Source organism: Salarias fasciatus, chromosome 5 (assembly GCF_902148845.1).
Source record: "Salarias fasciatus chromosome 5, fSalaFa1.1, whole genome shotgun sequence".
Taxonomy (NCBI): domain Eukaryota; kingdom Metazoa; phylum Chordata; class Actinopteri; order Blenniiformes; family Blenniidae; genus Salarias; species Salarias fasciatus.
In genome coordinates, this window is record NC_043749.1 from 29,254,433 (window position 1) to 29,276,075 (window position 21,643).

The 21,643-nt window shown below is 47.4% G+C and overlaps 1 protein-coding gene across 4 annotated transcripts; it reads right to left on the bottom strand.

Moving 5' to 3' along the window:
- Positions 1-306: 306 nt before the first annotated feature.
- On the bottom strand, positions 307-21,562 carry ip6k1 (inositol hexakisphosphate kinase 1). 4 transcript variants are annotated; one of them, XM_030091031.1, is made up of 10 exons: positions 21,411-21,562; positions 16,191-16,278; positions 11,102-11,349; positions 9,793-9,938; positions 9,049-9,175; positions 5,877-6,117; positions 4,987-5,168; positions 3,931-4,106; positions 3,592-3,825; positions 307-3,500 (listed from the first exon to the last, which is right to left on the bottom strand). In XM_030091031.1, the coding sequence occupies exons 4-10, from the start codon at positions 9,907-9,909 to the stop codon at positions 3,057-3,059; spliced, it is 1,521 nt and encodes a 506-aa protein (XP_029946891.1). In that variant the 5' UTR covers positions 9,910-9,938; positions 11,102-11,349; positions 16,191-16,278; positions 21,411-21,562; the 3' UTR covers positions 307-3,056. The 4 variants fall into 4 exon arrangements, with proteins under 4 accessions (XP_029946891.1, XP_029946892.1, XP_029946889.1 ...); XM_030091032.1 differs by lacking the exon at positions 21,411-21,562 and adding an exon at positions 21,247-21,356; XM_030091029.1 differs by lacking the exon at positions 16,191-16,278.
- Positions 21,563-21,643: the final 81 nt, after the last annotated feature.

The window sequence follows — 21,643 nt, forward strand, 5'->3', positions numbered from 1 at the left end:
CCACATGTTCTCCCACTGTTCATGTTTCATGCATATTGTTCTCTGGACGGACGTGGTTTCATTACAAAAACAGACAACAGCACCGACTAGCGGCCCGACGTGAAAACTACACCGTTTTCTAAACGTTGTATAAATGCAAAAACGACACAATTTTATTTGAAACGTCGTCGTGTGAACGATACCTGTGATTTTTGTTTCAAAACCAAAGTTGCAGACAGTTTGAGGACGTTTTCACTCTGAACGTCTCCATCCAGGTGAGGAATGAAAATAATAATAGCAATAAAAAAAAAAAGACGAGTCCAAAAGCTTCTGGAAAGATTTAATCTCACTTACTTTCACTTTTTCTAACAAACAGTCAGGATGATGCCAGACGCAGAAAATGCTGCTAAATAAGTCCGATCAATCACTGAGGCTAAAACATCCATGATGGAGGACACGCTGGACCGTGGCTGCTCGGAGACGACAGACAGACGGAGACGGGAGGGACGTCCACGTGCATGCGCTTCTTCAGGCTGCTTTAAATGTGAGGTGAAAACAAACCCGGGACTAAAGGAGGCCTCGGTGGGACAGCAGCTACGACTGGAGGCAACTCAAACCAACGTGACGGTAATAAAGAGAGAATAATACTGCTTCTGCTCCCGACGGGTCGCACGCCCCGTCGCTGATCAGTTCTTTACATTTTGTACATTGAGAGGGGGGCGGGACACATGTAAAAGACAAAAACATTCACCCACAACGCTGCGGGCAAAAGGTACGATAAAAAAATAAATTATCACCTCCATAAACCAAAAAATAAAATATTCATATTTGCTCTGCTTGGGGTCGGTTCCTGCTGCTGTCCTGCAGGGGGCGCCGCGGCCTCACCGCCAGCCTCAGGTGGAGGAAGCATAAATAGAGAGTTCTGATTGGTCGCCACCCTCAGCGCTGGAGCCAATCAGAGGACACGAATGGAGACGTTGGGACCAATTCTGCTGACAGTCACAGGACCTTTTCTACATAAATACATCTATATTCACTAATATCTCCATAGATCTATAAAGTCTTTCTCTTTTTCAGGCAGGACTGGGTGATAACTCCACATTTAAACGTCTTTTTTTTGTTACATTTCAATAAAATATCATTTAAAAAAACAATAATGTGTGGAAAAATAGCAGTTTAGTGCACATAAATGTCACGTTTTGGTGAGATTTTGCACATTTATACATATAATATTGACAGATAAGAAAAATAGTCCTCTCATTAAATTTCCTCTAGCTGTATCACCCAGGCCTCGATCACATATTCCTAAATGTCAACCAATCCCACAGAAGGACGGCGCTGCGCTTGAGCTTTTTTTGGAGACTTTTCATGAAGAACCTTTTGATTTTTGAAACAAGCCAAACCAAGGCGGCTGCGCTGAGTAACACTGAGTGAAGCTACACCAACGCCACAGTTACTGAGGTTAACCTGGTTGTAGAGCCGCTGTCTCTCTGTTCTGATCCAGCTGTTGCCATTTCACTCAACCCCTGTTCATAACATGGGGATTATAGAGCATCTTCCTCCCTCTGAGTGATGCAACTCCAGACCAACTCTGCACATGAAAAGTAAAGCAATAGTTACTTCCCGTCTTTAATACTTAGTAAAAAATAACCTGACTGCTTCTTAAAGAAGCAACTCTGAGCAGTTACTAATGTTCAGTAACTTTAAAAACACTGCTGACTGGTTTCGAAGTGTGAAGACATGAGATCCGACTTTCTTACAGAGGAGAAAAACTCACATGTATTTAGCTTCTTTCCTGTGTTGGAGCGTTTTGAGTAACTTGAGTAAAAACGGCGTTCGTGCTAACATGTCACACTGATCAGTCGTCCTGAAAGTGAAACTTCAGCGTTTTTTTTAAATAGGATTGAACAGATTCGCTTGGAGAGACGCTGCAGACCCTCCGATCTGTGAAACACTGCTGAACGGGTCTAACCGTCATTCTTCTGCTTCTCTCAGAGCAGGAAAAGCCTCGGCCCACCCTCTGGTCTCCGGCGTCCCTAAAAGGGGGTTCCAGACCTCAGATTGGACACCACCGATGTGTCACACAAAGCGTGGTCCTTTTGTGAGATTTGCCGACAGTAATAATGATGATGACGATGGTATAAATCTGAGTGTCTCCTCAGCAGATCTGGGACACTGATGCTTCCGATGTTACACGATAAGTTCACAGGACACCCACTACTGACAAGTTCTCCTTTTTTTTTTATGGACAGGACAGTTTATCGATAATCTCTCCAAGAAACCTACGTCTACCGTTTCTGCTGCACCTCCTCTCCCTCCCTGAAGGGGAAACCAAACAAAACTGGAACGAAAAACAAACAAAACGAGTCGTCGTCGTCTTCGTCTGGTGGCCAACTATTGCTTCAGCAGATGATCGATGGGGGTGTGTGTGCATGTGTGTGTGTGTGTGTGCCGAGTCTGTTCACCTGTACAGGTTTGGTTTCTGTAGAGAAGGGGGGGGGGGGTTGAGGACTGGGGAGGGAGGGGTGAGGAGTGATCGGGGGGAGGGAGCAAAGTGAGAGTGGGCGTTCCCTGGGAGGCGGCTGATTGGTCACACAGCTCCGTGGACAACTGTTCCCAGGAAGTGTCTGTGTGAGTGAGTGAGAGTGTGTGTGAGAGTGTGTGAGAGAGTGTGTGTTTCTGTCTGTGTGAGGACCGATGTGAGCCGAGTCTTTCAGTGAAACTTAAAGCTGGAATAGAGGCTGTAGTTTCCCACTGCGCTGACCTGCTGCAGTGTTTTATTGTTTGTGTTTCGGTGATAATCTGTCAGAGTCTGTGGATCCTGACGTTCTTCTACCAGATCTGAACAGAGGAACTCTTCCTGGAGTCAGGACTGACTGGAAAATGTTTAAATCTACTTCTGGAGACGATTCACGCTTTGGTTTAAATGTATGATTTGCTCTCATCCTTCGTTCTGCTGTCAAAACTGAAGCGAGATTCATGTTTTCATTTGAATGAAGGTCCTCACAGCGACAGATGTGCAAACTGAGTGTGTGTGTGTGTGTGTGTGTGTGTGTGTGTGTGTGTGTGTGCGGCCTCTATGGCAGGTTGTCGTCCCGCAGGCTCTCCAGGATCTGGACCAGGCTCTCCAGTCCGAAGACGTAGCCCCGGTCGGGCCCGTCGTGAACCGCCGTGTCGCCACGGAAACCCTTGAAGGTGGAGTGGGCGAAGTCGATCATACGAACGTCCACCAGGGGGGGCTGCTGGGGCGGGGCGGCAGGGGGGGCGGGCGCTAAACTGGGAGCCGGGGAGGGGGAGTCTGAACGCGAGGGGGGGCGGCAGTCTGACGCTGTGGGCGGGGCTTGTGTGGGTGGGGGGCGGGGGGAGGGGGAGGGCGGAGCCATCACAGAGCCCGGGCTCAGGCTGTGGCTCGTGTCCGTTTTACAGAGGGCGTCGGGGGGCGACGGGGCGCGGGGGGGCTCCGCGGGGCCCCCGGGGGTCTTCTGCTGCCAGGACCCCAGGCCCGAGGGGGGATCAGGTTCCTGGAGAAACCACACACACACGCACACGCAGACGTGAACCTCTGGTGGACCACTGCAGGCCCGCAGGAGGAGGAGGACAGCGAGGACACACCTTTCCCTCGTAGATGATGAGCAGCGAGGACGAGTAGAAGCGGTACGACGCCTGCCGCTCCAGCACCGCCTTCAGGCTGCGCAGCTTGTTGAGCACCGGCTCGAAGAGGTCCCGCCTCAGGCCCTGGCCGTTGTGCAGGTACTGGTAGAGCGCCTCGCGGAAGCCTTCGATCGACAGGCCGCGGCCGTAGTACTTGTTCCTGCAGAGGTAGTGACCCGTGTCCAGCTGGTAGACCTGCGGGGGGGGGGGAGACGACGACAGGGGACGACAGGGGACCAGATGAGGCTCTGCTCCTCCATCACAGCTGCAGCACGCGGCCTGTTCCACGCCTCCTCCCACCTGCATGCCGCACACCCGGACTCCCAGCGTGCCCGAAGTGCTCTGTTCGCATTTCTTCATCTGCCGGGCGGCCTTCTCCTCCGAGGCGTCGTCGCCGTGCTGCCGGGTGCCCATCTTCAGGTCCAGGATGCACGGGTACGAGAAGTGGTGGACCACGTTCTCCAACAACAGGAATTCTGGGTAAGGCGCCGCGGTCAAGGGGCGAAACAGCAGCGGCTTCAACACGCAGGACGCAGAGCAGCGTTTAAAATTCAACCCCGAGCTGCAGCTCGGACACGCCCACATGCGCAGGGAAGAGGCTTAGTTTCAGTGATGGGCGGCTCTGTGAGCCTGTTCTGTTCTGATCACATGACGTTTCAAGAGAAAACATTTGGTTTAAGTGAAGTTTTATGTTTGTGACGGCTCTGTGTGCCGATGGAGAAGAAACACTGAGCCCTGAGCAGCAGGGGCTGAATGTGTTGAAGCTCTCTCTCTCTCTCTCTCTCTCTGCTCAGCTGTGTTTTCCAGGCAGCTGCAGCTCCTCCTCTCTTTTCTCTCCTTCTCTTTGATGCGGTTTGAAACATCAAAACGTGACCTTTAACCTGAAGACCTCGGACACGGCCGATCCTCCCCTGCACAGCCTCGGAGCTGATGGTCAGCTCAGTGTTCTCTCTGACGCCACCAGACAAACAAATAGCAGCAAGAATCATTTACATTCATTCCGCTTTCTGTAAATTTTAAAATAAAAACTATTAGAAATATTTTCAAATGAGCGTCTTTGGTTAAATTTTCATTGCAAGTTATTCTATTTAATAATTTTATTCTATTTCTTAAGAATGCAATAAATAATACTGATAATCATCAGTTTTCTTCACATGGGTCATACAGTTATCGGAAAAAAAATACAAAAATCATTTAAAATTGCATAATTTTCCCCAAATATCAGAATACATTTAGTCAGTTTCACATGCATTTTGCTTCACAGCATGTTAAAAATATGCTTTGATAAGATAAATATCAGGCAGAGTGCATGCTGGGTAACGGCTGTGCTCGGCCTCGGACCATCAGGAAGGATACTGAAGAGCTTGCGGTCCTTGGATTCGGACCTCATGCGGCTGAGCTGCTGGCGGTGGCAGCGCAGGCTCCAGGGGTTGTGGCTGATCTTCTCCGACGTCAGGCCGCTGTTCCAGTCCAGCATCTGGAAGGGAACGTCCGAGTGGATCTTCGGATCCAGCCGCGGACTCTTCAGCTCTCCCAGACTGTGGAGGAGGTCAGGAGGAGATTTAAAGAGCCGTGTGCAACGAGAGCGACGACAACTCAAGTATTAATCCACCTCATGAGTGAACACAGAACATTCAGATTGTTGAGTTTCCACCTAAGATACACTGTCGACCTGATCAAGAATCGAAAGATCTAAACCTCTGATCATTTCCTGCATGAGAGAAGAGGAGAAGCTGCTCAGATGGCTGAAGCGTGGTCTGGATGATGTTATCAATTCTATAGCAGCAGCAAAGTGTGACGTCTCAGCATGTCAGGTTTTCTTTATCTTCGCAGCATTTTAGCTTCCGTCATACGACTCGGGTCCCGTTTACACGACGATGATTCAAGTGAAAATTCTTCATTTTCGTTTCACAAACATTTTGGTTTAACATGGTAACTTTCTGAAAAACGTCTGATATTTACTGCGACCGTGGTGTGTACACAGAGACAGAGCCCAAGCTTTTTTTAAAAAGTTACACCTCAGGAGCCGCTCTGAAGTTTGAAGCTTCGTGAAAATTTGTTGGAAAATAATTAACAGGGAAAACATCAGACCTCCTAACTCTGATATACTAAAATTATTTGCTTTTTTCATGACTTAGAGGCTAAAAATTAAAAATAAAAGTGAGTGTACTAAATTCTAAACTGTCTGCCGCTGTGCTGTTTCTGAACGTGCTGAACGCCGCCGTCGGTCTCCCTGCTGGTCTTACTTCTCGGGGGCGTCGGCGTCGTGCGCCTCCCTCCTCTCCGGCCTGTCCTCCTTGTGCTCGGAGGAGGAGGAAGAGCGGTGGAGGCTGCGGCGGGAGTGCTTCCTCCGGGGCTGCTCCCTCTCGGGCGGGTCGCGCTCCTCGTGCTCCCCGGGCCCCCCCTCCATGTGGCTCTCCACGTACGGGTACGCCACCAGGTTGATGTAGCCGTCGGAGTCGCCCTCGAAACACACCAGCACCACACCTGACGGGGGCGGAGCACACGGACAGACGGGGCGTGAGGAAGTGACCTGAACACAAGACGCCGTTTTCACCAGAAGGTCCAGTCATTATTGCTACAGGCGATTCTCCACCAGTATTTACCTGCACAGAGTTTGACAGAACCTTAAATGGAAACAGACGGACTGCTGACCTCGTGTATCAGAAATGAGATCAGAGTCTGAGGTTTTGAGCTTTTGTTGGATTCAGTTTGGAAGTTTCCCTCTGCCAAGCTGTGATCTCAGCGAGAGGGGACAGAGCGCTTGACTGTTTTATCAGCATGAACAGGGTTTGTGCCGTTCTGCTGAGATTAAGGGCGAAACGGCGGTGATTTAAGAAAGCGGACATTTGGAAAAGCCTCTTCCGCGCCGTGCTGAAGTACAGTTGAGTGAGCACTCACCCGAGATTTACAAAAAGTGCCTGTAAAGAGCTGGTGTTTGTGGTAAGTTCAGGGACTCGGAGAGATTAAAGCTGCTCCGGAGAAACATCCTGAACCGACATCTCACCGTTTACCGTTCGCTTTCCTGTCATCCATCAGACGCCGGCGTATCGCGCTGTGCTCAGTACTGCTCCAATTCAATTAAGAGGCATCTTAGAAATTTAATCAGCGCTAAGAAATGCCCGGCAATGATGTATTTCAACATTAAGCTGTCACTTTCAGCTTTGTAAACACAGCAGAGGACCTGACCCGGTCCTGCCAGGGCCAAATACTGAGTCAACGCCGAACCGGCCCGTCTGCACAGCCTCAACACACAGAGTCATTAATGTGATCACGTCACACAGCATATAGGACGGGACAACGTGGACACAGCCAGACAGACGTCCCCGGGCAGTCGTCTGTCTCCCTGTGCTGTTATTCAATCAGCAGGACAATGGCAGAGATTCAGGGCTAAATTTAGACTCCTTGTGGATCACTGTCGTCATGGCACTGGGACCCAGAGCCAGCCAGAGCGGCCGAGGGGCAAACACACACGCCGAGGCCATGAAACACCTGCCCCAGTGAACCAGAGACCCAGTGAGCACAGCAACACTCCCACGGGAAGAACCAACTTCTCTCCTCTCTCTCTGGCCTGGAAGTGAAGCGATCGCTCAAAGTGACAGATGGAGGCTGTTTACTAAATACCATGACACTTGGCTCTGTTGACGTGATGTTTCAATAGGAAAAGAGGCGTGTGTGTGTGTGCGTGTGCGTGTGCGTGTGCGTGTGCGTGTGCGTGTGCGTGTGTGTGTGTGTGTGTGTGTGTGTGTCATCCAGCAGAAACTCTGAGAGCAATGTAGGTTTCTTGTTGGGCCACTAGTGGGTGCTGTTGGTTGTTTTTGGAGTGAAACCTCACACACATGCACACACAGAACAATATGCTATGAGCATTAACAGCAGGACGACGATGTGAAGTCGGACTGTCGTCACGGTGACGGGCGTGGAGCGCGCGCGCAGCAGCAGGAGGCCGAGTCGGAGTGCTTTCTGAAAGTGACACTTCGGGAGCCGTTCTCAAGAAGCTGCATTCTCAGTGGATCCCATCACTGTCGTCAGGTAAACAACCCAAAACACGACGGAGGACCTTCGCCTTTCTGCTGAGAGTGACAGATCGCTCCCACTCGCGACTCTCGGCAGCCTGACCTTCGTTCCAGGAGACACTTGGACGTCAAAGCGAGGAGAAACTCACGAATCAAACCGCCGGCTGCATTCCTTCAGGAAGCGTCTCGCTGCTTTTACGTGCTGGACGGCGGTCAGGACTCCGAGCCATCACTGGAGTCGTGAATTACACCTGCTCCGTCCACTCTTTATTTACACGTGGAGAGGAAAAGTGTGGCGAGTGGAACAATCGGCTGTCAGCCTTTGTTTGGGTTTGTAACTACAGCACATCCCCGTAGGAACTGCTAGAGCACGCGTCCGCTGATGAAGAGCAGAGCAGTGAAACCACTCCACTTCCATTAAACATCCGTACTTCCTTCCCTCTCCTCGGAGCCGCCGTGCACCAGAGGAGAGGGACGACAGAGACAGCTATTTACAGCCGGGCTGGAATTATTGCTAAAACAATGAAAAATATGTCCGCTTAAAATACCTCGAAAAAATTTTGTAAAGAAATTAACAAGAAAATGATCAATGAGGGATGAACGGTCGTGTGGAGAGCAGCCAGAGATCAGCGGCTCTCAAGGGGCGCTGCAGGAGGAAAAGGGCCGATCGGCGTTTTCGTTTCAGAGAAGTTTCTCCTCTGACCCTAATCCATCTCTACAGAAAATACCAAAACACTGGAAACGATGTAGTGACCACGCCGAGCCAGCAGTCAGACCGCCGCTCGCAACACAACTCCAACCCGTTTCTCAGTCAACTTGATAAACCTCCTGTGAACACCGAAACCCCGACTCCTCACCTCTGACTGTCTCACAAAAACCACAAGATCTAAATACACCGACAAGGCAAGAGCAAATGTTTCCTGCTTAATACTCAAATAAAGACGGAGTGTCTACCCCGTGAGAAAGTTTGACAAGATAAAAAAAAAAAAATTTACAGTTTATTGGAATTTGTTGTTAAAATTAAGTAAATCGCTGAACATAGAAGAGCAAAGCTGTCTCTAAATATATGATTAATGTAATGTGATAAACAATAGACCAGCTTCTTTTTTTAAAGAAAAATTTAAGATTTGAAGCATACAAAGGAGTCATTTCAAAGGCTCAGTTTCTAATTATTCCTGCTGCCGGTCCTCACAGTGATTTCATTAACTGATAGCATCACACTCAAACAGCGCTTTGGGTCCACTGCATGTTTTTGTCTAATTATTCTCAGGTCAGATCCGGCCGAGGCGGCGCGCCTCCGGGACCGGACCTCATTTACATTCAGGGGACGGTGTCAGACGGCGGAGCTCTGCAGGGCAGGACGGGGACGGGGACGGGGACGGGGACGAGAGAGGAGGCTGACCTTTATACTCTGGAGTGAACTCCTTCATCTCTGGAGGCAGAGACTCGTAGAAGCGCTGCTCTCGGCTGATGAGGGGTTTACACACCGTGTGGTCGTCGTAACGCATCATACTGGTGTGACCGCCCACCTGTACACACACACAGAAAAAACTTTTATTCTGAGGAATTATAGCATTTCACATTGATATCTGCTCTCGGTTAATGGTTAGTACTCATACTTTAAAAAAGTGGCATCACTACATCCTTATATAAAAAAAAAGTTAAAAAAAATTTAAATGAAGTTTGATATTTCACCATAATTCACTTTATTCGGCTTAACTTGGCTTTAACTGAAGAATCTATTCTTATCACGTGTTGAGAACATTTGTTTTTCAAGGTGAGAGAAATTGAAAAAAAAAAACATACATAACATCCATCCCTCGGTTGCCTTAGAAACTTATTTCCTTCATAACATGACGGACTTGGTTCCAAACACTATATGTTACACTGTCGGGAGGTTTAGGCTCTTTTATCATTTTTACATCATTCTAGAAAATGTAGTCCTATTCTTTATACGTATATTCTTGTCTATTCAGTTCTAAACCTTCTACAGTTACAAAGTAAAACCAAATGGTTTCATAATCATTTATTTTTTCCTTGATGCCACATTTATTCACCAGAAGACCATTTTGTCTCTGACTGTTTTTCCTTGAACCCTGACTGTGCTGGCTTCGCACTGAAACGGAGAAGAGTCCATTTGGCTCACCTGGTGTATAAAGGGCTCCAGTGGAACGCCTCCTGCTCGTGGTCGAAGTGAAGCCCCTCCCCCTGGCCCCGCCCCCTGTAGCTTGCTGTCCATGTTGTTGGTGTGAGGGAGGCACATGGCTCCTGGCGGACGCACCGCGCCTCCTCCTGCAGGAGGTCAACAAATGGACAGAACACCGAGTTGGATTGTGTTTATGGAGACAGTCTAGGAGAAACCGACACCAAGACTTCAGGCAAACAGGGCCTAAATAATGACTGCAAAAGTTTCCTGTAGTGCATGAAAGTCTACATTTAATTATGCATCTATGAGCAGTGTTTCAAAAACCTGTGCTTCACTTGCAGCTTATATTTCTTCTGATTTTTGTTGCGTTCTTGTAACAAACTAACTTCCTTTCTTTCAAAAAACTGCAGAAAGGATCTGAAAATCCATTCTGCAAAACAGTCTTTCTTCATGAAATAGTTTCTTAAACTAATTACGCTAGCTGCTGGTTCAGGAGAGAAAGCATCTCTCGCTCACGTGCCGTCAAAACGGAAACTAGACTCATGGACTCTGAAACAGCTCTGCTGACGCGTCAGAGCTCGGTCCCTTTCAAAGAAATGTCTGCGTCTGTCTGCATGGTGGTAGTTCAGCTCATCTGTTCTGTTTCTGATTCTTTTTGTTGCCATTAGTTGCAAATTTATTTAAGAAGAGCCAACATCCAGACCACAGAGCATCTTCCTCCTACTCACTTCAGCTAACATCCGGATTACAGAGCATCAATGACCTCAATCAAACATTTCAAGGTGGAGGACAGAATAGCAGACATGAATACGTCGAAGTGGCTCGCCCATGTCTGAAACACGCCGCCTGCAGCAGCTGTGGGTTCTTGGGCTTCTTTGGACCAGATGGCGAGGCGCTCGCGATTCATTTCCGAGCGTCCTGCATTGTTGATGCTGGTGTGGTTGCAGTGGTTGCCGTGGCGACGCAGCCAGTGACAGGAGCAATTCAGAAAATGTTCAATCAGCCTTCGTTAAGTGAGACGGCAGCTGAAAGCGGCCGCGGTCACAGCGTCTCACTCACAGACATGTCAAACACTGGGACAGGTGCCCTCCGCATTCAGGTTGATTTCACGCTGCGCAAACGAAGCTGAGCCGAGTCCGCCACAGGACAAACAGAGAGGCAAACACTCACATTCACACCTTCAGGACATTTATGACTCAAGAATTATAGGCCACACACACACATACACACACACACACACACACACACACACAGAGAACATGCAAAGTCCCCGTCCAGCCCTCCCCAGGCTGTACAGGCGGCGTCTTACCCTGGTCATGGGCTCGGGTGTGCAGTGACGGGGAGGTGGGGGCGCAGGGCACCACGGGCTGCTGGGAGCGCACACCGGCCCCGGGGGGAGGCGGCGCCAGACCGAACAACCACCTCGCAAAGCCGCCAATCAGAGCGCTCCAATCCACCGCCGGCGGGACAGAGGCCCAGTCGGGACCGGGGGCGGGGCGGCAGAGGGCGGGGGCCGGCAGGAGAAGCAGCGTGTCCGCTAGGCAGGTTCACCACGTCCTGCGAGGAAACGGGACAGTTCTTCAGCAAGACTCCGCCGAGACGAAGGCTGCAGGAAAATCATCGTCTTCAGCTTCGACACACATTTTTATAAAACTTTTCAACACAATTATAAAACCACGGCTGCTGTTAGCGGCGCCAGCTTGACACGCAGCAGACAACCGTCCCACAAGATCTGCTTCTTACAAAACCATTTGTTGAATAGTCTTTAGGTAACGCTTCCAGTTTCAACATTAATCCTGACAATCTGAGCGGCTTGACTCCAGATTCTGACAGAACACCTGCTGCTCCGGAATAAAACCTCCACTCTTCACACACAACCGTCCACAAACTTCCCTTCATCTCCTCTCAGCCGTGCACCTCAGAGCTGCCCTCCAGTGACTCAACGCCCGCCTGGAGATAAGAGCAGCAGGCTGGAAGTAATGAGCGAGCAAAGAGGAAATCGAAGACCGAAACACACCCGGCGCCGCTGACGCCACTGCCTGCTTCCAGAAAGGCATCATCTGGTCAATGTCACGGCTGTAATGAAGCACGACGCTCGCTCCTAACGACGCAAAGTCCGCTCCGAGTGAGATGCCGAAACCAAACACATCCAGCCCGGGCCTCTCCTCACGATGCACACGCGTCCTGATCCTGGATCCTCATCAGCAGAGAAACACAGATTCATGCCTGAGAGCTCCCAGGTGGGAACAGCAGGCTGGTTTCACTGGAGCGGGGCCTGGAGGGTCCGTCTGAAATGCTCTACCGCTGGATGATGTTCAAACTGTCACTCTCAGATTAAAGACACCTGCTGAGTGCTGGAGCACCTGTTGGTGCTGCTGGGCTTCCGTTTACATGACAGCCTTTTCAGATGAAAAGGCAAAACTTTGGTATTTGGGTCCTATTCCCCAGGAAACGGGTCTGAGATTCAGGGTCAAACATTCAGCTCACACAGTAAGCAGTGCTTCTTCCCAGGAGAGACGAGATCTAAAGTTAGAAGCACACAGTAAACATCAGGACACATCTGTTCTCTGATGGGATTGAGACGAGCCCACCGAGAACCGGCTAAACACACACACACACACACACACACACACACTCAAACATATCGGCAGAAGCTCAGGCTCACATCAAAACTGTGCCTTGATGACCTTCGCGTCATCGAGCTTCAATTACTGGAATACTTTTCCAACCTGCAGAGCAGCTTGTTCTGTCCTTCTTGCTCATGTCGCTCAAGAACAATCACCTCGGTCGTCTGGCCATGACGAAGTCTGTGTCAAAACGCTTTCAAACGAGAACATTTCCTGAAATGAAAATGCAATAATGAAACAACGTATTTTACTTGAAACCCGCTGTAAACGGGGAATCAGCCAAACAGCCTGACGGCGGAGAAACACCACAGAACAAACAGTGAGCTACAATGATCAACATCCTTAGAAAGAAAACGCAGCATCTGCATCCTGGACGAGGCACGTAATCTCTGTCTGCTCGCTGATCTAAATGTGTCTCCAGCAGTGAATTTCTGGCACAACGACAACAGGTGTGTGTCCAGCAGCAGCAGCATGATGCGGGGGGGAGGGGGGGCTGGAGGGCAAAGTCAAGGACGACTCACCGCCCCTCCTCTCCGCCAAAAAACACACTCTCCCAAGCTTTCAGATTAAAAAGAAAAAAAAAGTTTGACTGGAATAATGTCCCCCCCAATACATCAGGGTCTGTATCTTCACCTTAAAACTTTCCGTCTTTCGTGGTTTTCATTTCTGCTCTGGATGCTGTTTGACAGTTCAGGTTGTTCTCTCGGGGTCTTTATGTGATTCAGGATAATGTGAGGGAGATGTGAAGCAAGACGCTGCTTCTTTGTACTGATGTTCTTTAGTGTGTGTGTGTGTGTGTGTGTGTGTGTGTGTGTGTGTGTGCGCGCGTGTGCCTTGACATTGTGTGTGGGAGCACCTTGAAAAAGGGTGTATTGTTCCAATCCAACTGAATACTCGTTGAAATGATGATTTCTCTGGGTTTTACACAAACTGATTTAATTTACCGTTACAAAATTAAAACTTTTCAAAAGTTCTTGAAGTGAAGCCAACTCCAGCACTGCTGTACAAAACCTGCAATTTAATCGGCTCCAACAAATCATTTGGAAAAAAATCTGTCATTAATTGTTAATTACAGTTATTCTTACTTCACTTTTTGAGGCAAAAAGCAACAATTTCACATTTAAACGGATTTTGGTGAATAAATAAAGTTACATTTGATCACACAATCTTCTAATGTGGACAACTGCATACAAGTAAAAAATAGAGCTTATGTAGCGCTGTTATTTAAAATAATCAACTATCCAGAGTTGTATAACCTATTCTTTGTGTTTTATATTGACCGTCCATAACATCTTGGTTATATTTATCTCATTAATGTGAATTTTACCCATCGGATCTTATTCAGATGACTGACGCTGAATGTTTGTGTCACCAATAAATGTGATTGGGTGCTTATATAATTAGAATGACATTGTGTGGTGGGCATCACTAATGCTGTCGTGCATTACGTAAGAAACACACTCAGTGGAATCCATTGTTTGTGGTTTTAAATTTGTGGCTGCCGCGGTCATACTGCTGGTTTTAGCTTGAATCACGTGCATTAAACATGCAGGATGCTCCTTTTTTTTAGCTGCTGGCTGTTTTCGTATTGTTTTGTGCAGCTCTGTGTAATTACTGTGCATGAATCTGAGATCAGGCAAATCAGTGAGGGAGAACTGATCTTATCCGACACTGGATCTCCTGCAGGATCCACCCTGATTACAGCCAACAGAACGGGGCTGTCTGCCTATTCGTCTGACCACAAGGTAGAAATCACTGAAAACTTCGGTGTTTCGTTTTTTTTGCATTCTGACAGCATATGATCTACATAATTGAAATAATAAGCATATATTTATAAATCTGAAATATATGCAAATTCACTGAAAAAGGTGAACCAGGGGAGTTGTGCACTTTATGTAAAATGTTTATTTTAAGTTTATCCATAAATCAAGTGTTTGTTAGGTTGACAAATAAATGTCTGAAGACAGTCTCTCCAAACACCCCGTGCTCGGGAACATTTCAGCCTTCAGATAGCCAGGAGACATCTCTGAGGTCCTCACATTGAGCTAACGAACGAACAAACAAACAAACAAGCAACAAACACGCTGGTCAGTAATCTCTGTGTCCTGCCAGGTGTGGTGAATGAGCTGAGCAGCCAGCCAATCAGCTTAGAGGGTCTGAGCGAGCATTTCTTACATCATCTGCAGGAGTGACGTCTCACTACGGCTGGGTCGCGTCCACACGCCGATTAGGCTGCTATTTCTGACTGACTGACCGCGTGTGTGTGTGTGTGTGTGTGTGTGTGTGTGTGTGTGTGTGTCTGCCCTTCAGTAAGTCACAGATCTGAGAGCCAATTAAAGACTTCCAGGAATATCGGGAGTGTAAATTCGGCTGCATGTTGTTGAATTTTGAGGGTGACTGAGGATTTGCAGCTTGTTTATCATTTGATCTGACCGGAGGACGTCTTTGAGACAAACAGCTCCAGTGACCGAGGTTTAATAGGCCTTCACCAAATCAATATGGACACACACACTCAGGAAAGCAGGATCCCTGGTTTGGAACCACTAATGTAGACCTTTATTTACAACATTTCCACATGTGAATGACAAACTGTGATGAGAGACGTCATGATTTGCTAATCAGGTGATCACACTGTTACAGTCAGCGTGGAGGGGTTGGTGGACAGGTTGTGTGTGTGTGTGTGTGCCGTTAAAGTCAGTGATCACAAGTTCAAAACTAAGTATTCATTAAAAAAAACAAAATAAAAAAAACCTCAACCTTCTATTTCTTTATATATATTTTTTTATCACATTCTAAGAGACATTGCACGTGATACGATTGTTTCTATTGTCCATCTACTCACACACAAGCAGAATAATTATTAAGGACATGGTGCACTTGCATAGTTTTCCGCCATCGAAAAGGACTCCAAATGTTTTAAATTGCTGCATTTTACCCGATTTACATGACAGCAGAGTCGTGCATTTTCAAATAGTTAATCACTGAGAGTTCTTCTAAAAAAGCTGCATCTTCCCTGCCTTGACCACCGTTGTCATGGAAACGGGCCCTGAGATAGCACACGCCACACCACGCCCCAACAACTGGTGACCTTCTGACCTTCTGTCCAGACAGCGATGATTTGAACGTTTCAGAAACGGGACAAGAGATGGCGAGTGGCCTGCTGCAAAAATCGCTGCACGCTGTAAAAATTCAGTCACGCACAACACTTTCATCTCAACGAACAGCTAAAATACAACGGCTTGACGTTGTCACTGGCACTATTGTCTCTCTTGCGAGTTTCTACACAAGATGCTCTTCCTGCTGCAACCGCGACTGGAACCTCTTCAGGAGGAGGAGTTTTCACTTCAGCACAAATCAACAGCTGTTTGGATCCAATCAACAGAATCAACTGCCACGCAATCGAAACATTAAAAGGACTAACGAAAATAAATCTGAGTCAACTTTTTCTTGATTGTCTGACTGGCACATCACAATAGAAAGCTTCTGCAGTACCAAAATGGAACTTCATTACTACTCAATAAATGTGTCTTATACTCCGGGGCAAACCATAGTCCAGAAAATATGGTAATCACACCTAATCATTTGTTGCTGCATTTCCAGAGATTTGAATCTGTTTTTGAGAGGAACAATGTCAAAAACTGAATAAAAATGTTTAACGATTTAATAATTAAAAGGCCTGAAAATAAGATTGCGCAACAGAGGCCTGAAGGCCAGAACATGATCATGGTGTTGGGAAATGGGAATCTAATGGCGTGCACGGCTGATTAATACCTTCATCTGCAGCCTCTTCCCGCTTGTCGTCCTGTTCCCAGCCGGGTTTTCTGCCTACAGCAGCTTCATTTGGTGTTGTGGATGAATCCTAAAATACAAGGCGCAGAGGAGACGTCACGCTCACAAGCTGCTGAGGTCTTTACCTCAGCAGCTTGCGAGCGTGTTTTCCTGCTGAGTGGCGGTATTCCTGCAGCGCGGCGTAACCAGGCCAGACAATGCTAAATAAGGGCTGCATGTTGATACTGCTGACACACACACACCACCGCCCTGGGAACCACGCAAATCAACAAGGAAAAGTTTCCAGCAGACTCCACCTGGCTGGAGCATGGACCCGGGTTCAAGTGGAAGAAACACCGAGCAGACAACACCATGATGGCATGAGAGAGCGGAGTTTCCCGCCATTACAATACCACTCACACACACACCAGCAATGCAACACGCTACACACCATCTGCATTATACTCAACTGTAATTTCATAACAAGGTTGTACGATGCAATGTAATGTCTCAAAAGAGACGAGAAAAGTGAAAATAACTAAGTTTGGAGGAGAAGGAATGAAAATAGAAGAGACAAAGAAAGTAATTGAAGAGAGAAGACATGAGCTGGTTTGGACGGAGCGTTTGTTTGGGGAACAGAGCTGCAGCTGCTTCACAGTATCATGCTGTCCTGTGGCAGAAAACCTCCAGAAACACGTGAGTCAGCCTCAAAAATCATAAAACACACGCGCGCACGCACAGCTGCCGCGCAGGTCCCCAGACACACAAGCCAACAGCTGCTGAGACACACAAGTACAATTTGTCCCATCAACAATAAGCTCCACATCAGTTCAAAACAACCACAGACCACACACACACACGCACACGCGCACACACACACACACACACACACGCACACACCCATCTGGGCTCCATCCTCACCACAAACCTCAGACTCTGACGTTGCCACGACAACCAAAACTCCCAACATGTCAATCAGCTGAGCGCCTGTCACGCCTCATTGTACTCAAGTGTTCTCTTAAAAAGGAAATATATATTCCGTTAGGTTTGAAGATGCAAATCTATTTTTTCACCTCAAAAAAAAGTTTTCTCTTTGTTATTAAGGGGAAATTGATAAACTGAGATAGAAGCAGAGATACACTTTGAAAAGATAAAATGTGAGAAGCTGAACAAGCCGAGATAAACTCAAACAGCTAAGATAACCTACGAGAGGATAAAATAGATAAACCCCAGATATAACCCTAACCCTTCAAAAGAATGTTTCTTCACAAAAACCCAAATTACACAGCATCGTCCTCCTTCCTGAAGTATCTTCAGCCGGACTTCGCGTGTGAATCAGTCATCAGACTGATCTAAATCTGTTAAATTTCTGTTTCCTGTTGCTTGTGACTGCGGCTTCTTGATATTTTCTGCATGATAAATCTGCAAATTCATGTTTGGAACATGGATTCAGTTGAAGACAAAGCACCTTACATTACTGATCATGCTCTAGGCTCATCAACTGTCGTGTATAAACATAAATAAATCAGTAAAAACATTCCATGTGTCTAAATCAAAGGTTAGCCAGTGTAAGCATGCTCTACCCATCTGTGTCCAGGTATGCAGCAGTGGCTCTGACCTTTTAGTATGCAAGTCCAGTGTTGACACCCTGAGGGATTGACTGTACCTGTTCTAAATAATATTAAGCCCAAAGTCATCCACTTGACCTCTGAGCTCCCTGTGAAATCATCTACATGGATTCTCTTACCAAAAAGACACAGGAACTTTCCACAGGTTCTCCCTGTCAGACTGGAAAAAGCCAAATGAGCAAATTATAGACTGAGGGCTGATTATACTGGACTGAGCCGACATAACTTCAGTCACAGGTCATGCTATATATATAGTTTGGTGACAGGACTCTCTGAATTCCCCTCAGACGTCCGGCTGAGCTTTAATTGCATTCTATCAGAGCAACAAAGCGGGGAGGGTTTCTTTATTTACGCTGCACAACTTTTCCTTTTCAAAGAAAAAAAAAGAAGAAGATAAAAAGTTTGTGCTGTCTCTGTAAACAGACACCACTTTCAAAATGCTGCCATGCAAAAGTAAAACCTTTCTCAAACGAAAGTGCAAAACAATATGTTTTTACTCGAATGTTGCCGTGTAGGCTTTAGCCAAATACGGAACTTATCTGCTCAAAAAGAGACATTTCAACTTCAGGTAAAGAATAAGCCCCGCCCACGCCTTCATGTACACACCCGTCACGTTCTCACACACAAGCATGATGGTTGACGCCCGATAATGGGCTCCAGGTTTGACATGGTTTCAGTGGAGATTTCTCCTGCAATTCTACGTTTACTGGATTAAAGCCACGAGAGTCGCAAATGGCAGACAACATGCTTTCAACCGGGCGGTCTGACATGTCCCAATGTAAAGATTTACTGTCTGATTTCAACAACGTGGAAAAAAACAAAAAAACAAAATGACAACAAACGTGGAAAATGTGTTTAAATTTTCAAGTTATGATTTGAAAAGACAACGAAAAATGATTCAAGAAATAAGTCACAAAACAATCATGAAGAAGACCAAAACGAGAAAGCCAGGACACACAGCTACTGAAAGAACAAGCGAAATTACCACAAAAAGGAGATCAAAACATGACAAGATATGAAAAACAATGAAGAGGAAAAGCGACCAGACGGAGACCCCAAGGAACAGCGCTAAGATGTAAATAGACCAAAAAGAAAAAAAACAAAAACAAAAAAAAAAAATAAAAGGTCCTGAAAGAGGACAAAAAATGAGCAGATGCAAAAAAACATCAATATGTCACAAAAGTACAAAAGGCCTTCCAAGAAATGATCAATGCATGAGCTAAACAATAACTACACAATAATAATTACCTCTCATGACGTCTCGGTCAGACTTTTCGGCCCTGATCACGTTTTTAAGTACTGTTTCCCAATACAAGCCCTTTCCTGATCTAAGCTCCTGAATTACAGACCTGCAAACTGGACGTTATGGTTCAAATAAAGAACTTGTGTAAACAATAGAAGTCTATCACGTCTGTGGATTTCTTGTGTCTAAATCTGACTGAGTAATTTAGGTGTAAACACAAGTTGGATTCATGGAGTGATTCACAGCTGATGTGCAGCAGGTGCAGAGTGTGGGAAGGAAACCGCTGCATCACGTCATGATGCTTCGTGGCATTATGTTACGTGGCGTTACATGGTGTTACGTGGCACTACGTGGTGTGACGTGGTGTTATGTGGGGTAGCATGACATGACGTAGCTTTTCATTACATTGTACTTTGTGACATTATGCAGCTTTACATAAGATGGTGTTTTGTGGTGTATTGTGGCATTACGCGGCGAGGCGTTAGGGTGGAATGGCATTATGTGGCATGGTGTGACATTACATGGTGTTACACTGTAACAGGTGACGAGGTGTTACATGGGTTGGACTGGCATTATATGTCACTACCTGGTGTGGTGTTATCTAGTGTGTGGCAGGACATGGTATTACATGGTGCGGTGCTATGTGGTGTGGCGTTACACAGCATGGAATGATATGATGTAGCCTGTCATGGAGGTACATGATGTAGCATGCCATTATATGGCCACGGCGTGGCATTGCATTACATGGCTGGGTTTTGGATGGCGTTGCGTGGCACTACATGACATGGTGTATCAAAGGCATGGCGTGGTATTCTGTGCCGTTCTGTGGCATGGTGTCATGTGGTGTGCAGCGAAATGTGTGCTGGTGGTGTCAAATCAGTCAGGACAATAAATAAAGTGAACTGGATGGTGATGAACAGAAAAGCAAACATGGACATCTACTGTAACACCATTCACTGCAGGTTACTGTGTATACATCTTAGTATTACAGTTCCTGAAAATCCATTTTCTATGTAAATGAAAGGCAACGTATCAGGAATATGTTTCAATGCAATGTCATCCAGATGGTTTAAATCCACTATAAACTGCAGATTCAGACTATAGTGTAATAAAGTGGACCAAGAAGGCGGAAATGTTCCATGGATTAAACATAGGTGAAATGTTTCTGTGTTCTGTGTCTTATGATTCCATGATGGAAGTGATTTTAAGACCCGTCTTTAAATAATTCAGTAAGTTACACTAATGCAGAGCTGTTAAGCATTTGCAGGTAGATCTGCCTCTGCAGCGATGACTTTACACCGACCAGAGAGGACAGGGATTCATGGTTATCTGCTGCGGCTGCTGAATGAAGCCAGAAGGTAGCAGGAGCAGCTTCTGCTTCCAATGGCAGCAGTACATCAACATCAATTCCTGCAAGTTGCTGAGAGAGAGAGAGAGTGTGTGTGTGTGTGTGTGTGTGTGTGTGTGTGTGTGTGTGTGTGTGTGGGGGGGGGGGGGGGGGGGGGGGGGGGGGGGGTCATGAGAGCTACTAACGAGATGGAGGGTAAATACGAAGACTACACTGCGGCCCATCTGAAATGCATCAGAAACTAGCGTTACATTATGTAAAGGGAGTACTAGAGGAGATGCTGTGTGGGGTCTGTTGACTTCCTCTGTGGCTGCTGTGCAGCAGTCTGATAAGCAGCCCTGGATCAAGAGTACGATAACAAACACACACAGCAGCAGCAGCAGCAGGCAGCATGGCCATCATCACAAACACATCAGCTGAGGGAAGCATCCTAAACGTGGACCAGCAGAGGGAAACATCCTGAAAATGAACCATCCTGAGCCCGGTCCGGACACACACCGCTCAACACATCACACAGCTTACCCGAACCAGGAAACTCATGCAGGCTCATGAAACTTTCACGGAGCCACCGACACCAACCCGGGCTGCAGGGATCACCCGATCATCCCGACAGCCAGCCCGGTTCGCTGCCTCCCACCCAGGCTGGAGTCCCGGGGACCGGGGACCACGTTAGTTAACGTTAGCTGTCACACCGGCCAGCTTCTTGACCTTAGCTTGACAACATGCTAACGAGCTAAGTCTGTTCCTCTCATTTAAAACCAGCCTTCAACCAAAAGCCACTTCCAAGCAGCCTCACGTCGAGTCGCTCCCCCGCTCCCATCCCCCGCCCCCGTCTCTTACCGCCGCTCCGGGTCCCGGTCTCCAACTGAAAACACTGACGCTACTCCGGTGCGAGCTGCCGTTTAAGTAGCCTCGCATGCTAACGCTAACGGGCTAATGGCACGGCTCGTCGCTACGCAGCGTCTCCCGTTAAAAGGCTCCTAGCTGTCAAATTAAGCACACACCTTCAGGAATGCAAAGCCCGCGGAGGACACGGCGGATGCGCTTCAGACACCGGGGAGGGCCACGGATGTCGGTCCGCGGGACTCAAACTCCTTATCGGCCGAGAAAAACATCCCAGAGGCTAACGTCATGACAGTGAAGCTAACGCAGCAGCCTGTTTGTGTTTTACAGTTCATTTACAGCACGGCGGCGCTGCGGTGCCACCTACAGGCGGCCGCGGGAACTGCAGCTTCCG